Below are 2,500 nucleotides of genomic sequence, written 5' to 3'. Positions count from 1 at the left end.
CTCACTATCACTGTCACTCTTCGCACTAACCTCTGATTCACCATCACTATCTTCCAACCTCACTATCACTGTCACTCTTCGCACTAACCTCTGATTCACCATCACTATCTTCCACCTCACTATCACTGTCACTCTTCGCACTAACCTCTGATTCACCATCACTATCTTCCACCTCACTATCACTGTCACTCTTCGCACTAACCTCTGATTCACCATCACTATCTTCTACCTCACTATCACTGTCACTCTTCTGCACTAACCTCTGATTCACCATCACTATCTTCCACCTCACTATCACTGTCACTCTTCGCACTAACCTCTGATTCACCATCACTATCTTCCACCTCACTATCACTGTCACTCTTCGCACTAACCTCTGATTCACCATCACTATCTTCCACCTCACTATCACTGTCACTCTTCGCACTAACCTCTGATTCACCATCACTATCTTCTACCTCACTATCACTGTCACTCTTCGCACTAACCTCTGATTCACCATCACTATCTTCCACCTCACTATCACTGTCACTCTTCGCACTAACCTCTGATTCACCATCACTATCTTCCACCTCACTATCACTGTCACTCTTCGCACTAACCTCTGATTCACCATCACTATCTTCTACCTCACTATCACTGTCACTATTACGGGGTAACTTCACTAATAACGTATTATCCACTGACCTAATTTCTCTTTGTTTCTCTTCATATATATTTATATATATTTATATATATATATATATATATATACAAATATATATTTATATATATATATATATAAATATATATTTATATTACCTGTTACCTGTTTCTCAGCTTATACAACTTCCTAAGTGAAGGAATGTATAAGGAATGACGTGTGTAAATAATGACAGTGATGATGATAATAACAGCAACAGTAACGAGGATGTCAATAAATATTACTCTGTAAATAAATACAACAGGAGTAGCGATTAACATCATCAAACTTTCAATTCTAAAATTATTATTATTATTATTATTATTATTATTATTATCTTCTGAAACTTACATCATGAAAAGAGTTGAATTTTTCGAAGAGCAATAGGGGAAAATAAGCAATATTGGCAACAACCATTAATAATAATAATAAGGATAATGATAAAAAATGATGATGATGATAAAAAATAATAAATAATGATGATGATGATAAAAAATAATAAATAATGATGATGATAAAAAATAATAAATAATAATGATGATGATAAAAAATAATAAATAATGATGATGATGATAAAAAATAATAAATAATGATGATGATGATAAAAGATAATAAATAATGATGATGATAATGATTAATAATAAAAATGAAATTGAAAAATAATAATGATAATGATAATAATAATAATGATAATAATAATAATAATAATAATAATAAATGATAATGACAATGATGATGATTGATAATGATAAACAAATAAATAATCTTAAAACCAAAATAGCACACTTTCTACCCACCTCAGCCCCAGGGTTCCCACAGGGGCTACTTAACCCCCCCCCCACACCCCAGGGACGAATTCGTGGGTCTTAGAGGAGCAATTCCGGACTGGGAAAAAGAACTCTGCAAGGGTTTATTTACCTTCATGAACTCCCCTCTCCCCCTCCCTCCCCTCCCTCCCTCCTTCCCTCCTCCCTCCCCAAACCTTCACGAACTCCCCTCTCCCCTCCCTCCCTTCCTTCCCTCCCTCCCTCCTCCCCACACCTTCACGAACTCTCCTCTCCCTTTCCCCTCCCTCCCTCCCTCCCCTCCTTCCCTCCCTCCCTCCCCTCCTTCCCTCCCTCCTCCCTCCTCCCTCCCCACCCCTCCATTGCACGCGATCTCTGGGTCTACTTTGGCGAAGTCGCGAAAACTGCACTAAGGTTCGTTTGTGGTTTGTCGGTGTCTGTGTGTGTGTGTGTGGTTTGTTGTTGTTGCTTTTGTTGGATCGTTTGTTCTTGTTTTTGTTGTTTGTTCTATATGTAATTTCCGTAATAATTATTATTCCTTTATTTAGGTTTACTATATAAGCGTATGTTTATTGTGAATATATACGCTATAAACTATATCTATCGGCCATCTACCATACAGATAAATAAATAAATTCAGAAATAAGCAGGTGGGTAAATAGCAAGAAAAAAAACAACCATTAGTTACAGAAAACACAAAAGTAATATCATAAAGAGGTCAACAAATTTGAAATAGAAAAAAATAATCAAATTCCTTCCACACTCAAACGCTACCTGCCGAGTATGGCGATCAACCCTTGACACAACTTCTGCCCGATTCGAAATTCCATCCGGGATTCCGAAGCTCCGAAACACCTGATTCTCGAGACAATTACCGGTTCAAGGCTTCGGAAAAGGGATCTGGCTACAAGACGACGCGCTCTCTTATTCGCACGGTCGGTTGTGTTCTGCTATTCGGACAGCTAATGAGGGTCTCAAATCGAGGTATTTCCTGAACTTTGAGCTGAATAAACGTGTCGAGTCTTCGGGAACG

The 2,500-nt window shown here is 37.8% G+C and overlaps 2 protein-coding genes across 2 annotated transcripts in view; both read right to left on the bottom strand.

The window, feature by feature from the left end:
* LOC138860867 (clumping factor A-like) overlaps positions 1–216 on the bottom strand; it is a 1,197-nt gene extending 981 nt beyond the window's left edge. The window contains exon 1 of the mRNA XM_070119309.1: positions 1–216. This exon is cut by the window's left edge and continues 981 nt beyond it. Within this exon, the coding sequence (XP_069975410.1) occupies positions 1–216 (216 nt within the window).
* A 26-nt stretch (positions 217–242) lies between these two features.
* The window catches only part of LOC138860866 (clumping factor A-like), a 2,281-nt gene continuing 23 nt past the window's right edge, over positions 243–2,500 (bottom strand). Inside the window, exons 1-2 of the mRNA XM_070119308.1 lie at positions 2,402–2,500; positions 243–645 (exon numbers count right to left, since the gene is read on the bottom strand). The exon at positions 2,402–2,500 is cut by the window's right edge and continues 23 nt beyond it. Coding sequence (XP_069975409.1) covers positions 243–645; positions 2,402–2,500 — 502 coding nt within the window. The remainder of the gene's footprint in view (positions 646–2,401) is intronic.

Source organism: Penaeus vannamei, unplaced genomic scaffold (assembly GCF_042767895.1).
Source record: "Penaeus vannamei isolate JL-2024 unplaced genomic scaffold, ASM4276789v1 unanchor39, whole genome shotgun sequence".
Classification (NCBI taxonomy): domain Eukaryota; kingdom Metazoa; phylum Arthropoda; class Malacostraca; order Decapoda; family Penaeidae; genus Penaeus; species Penaeus vannamei.
Note: the sequence above shows the minus strand (reverse complement) of the source record. Positions and strands in the feature narration are given on the sequence as shown.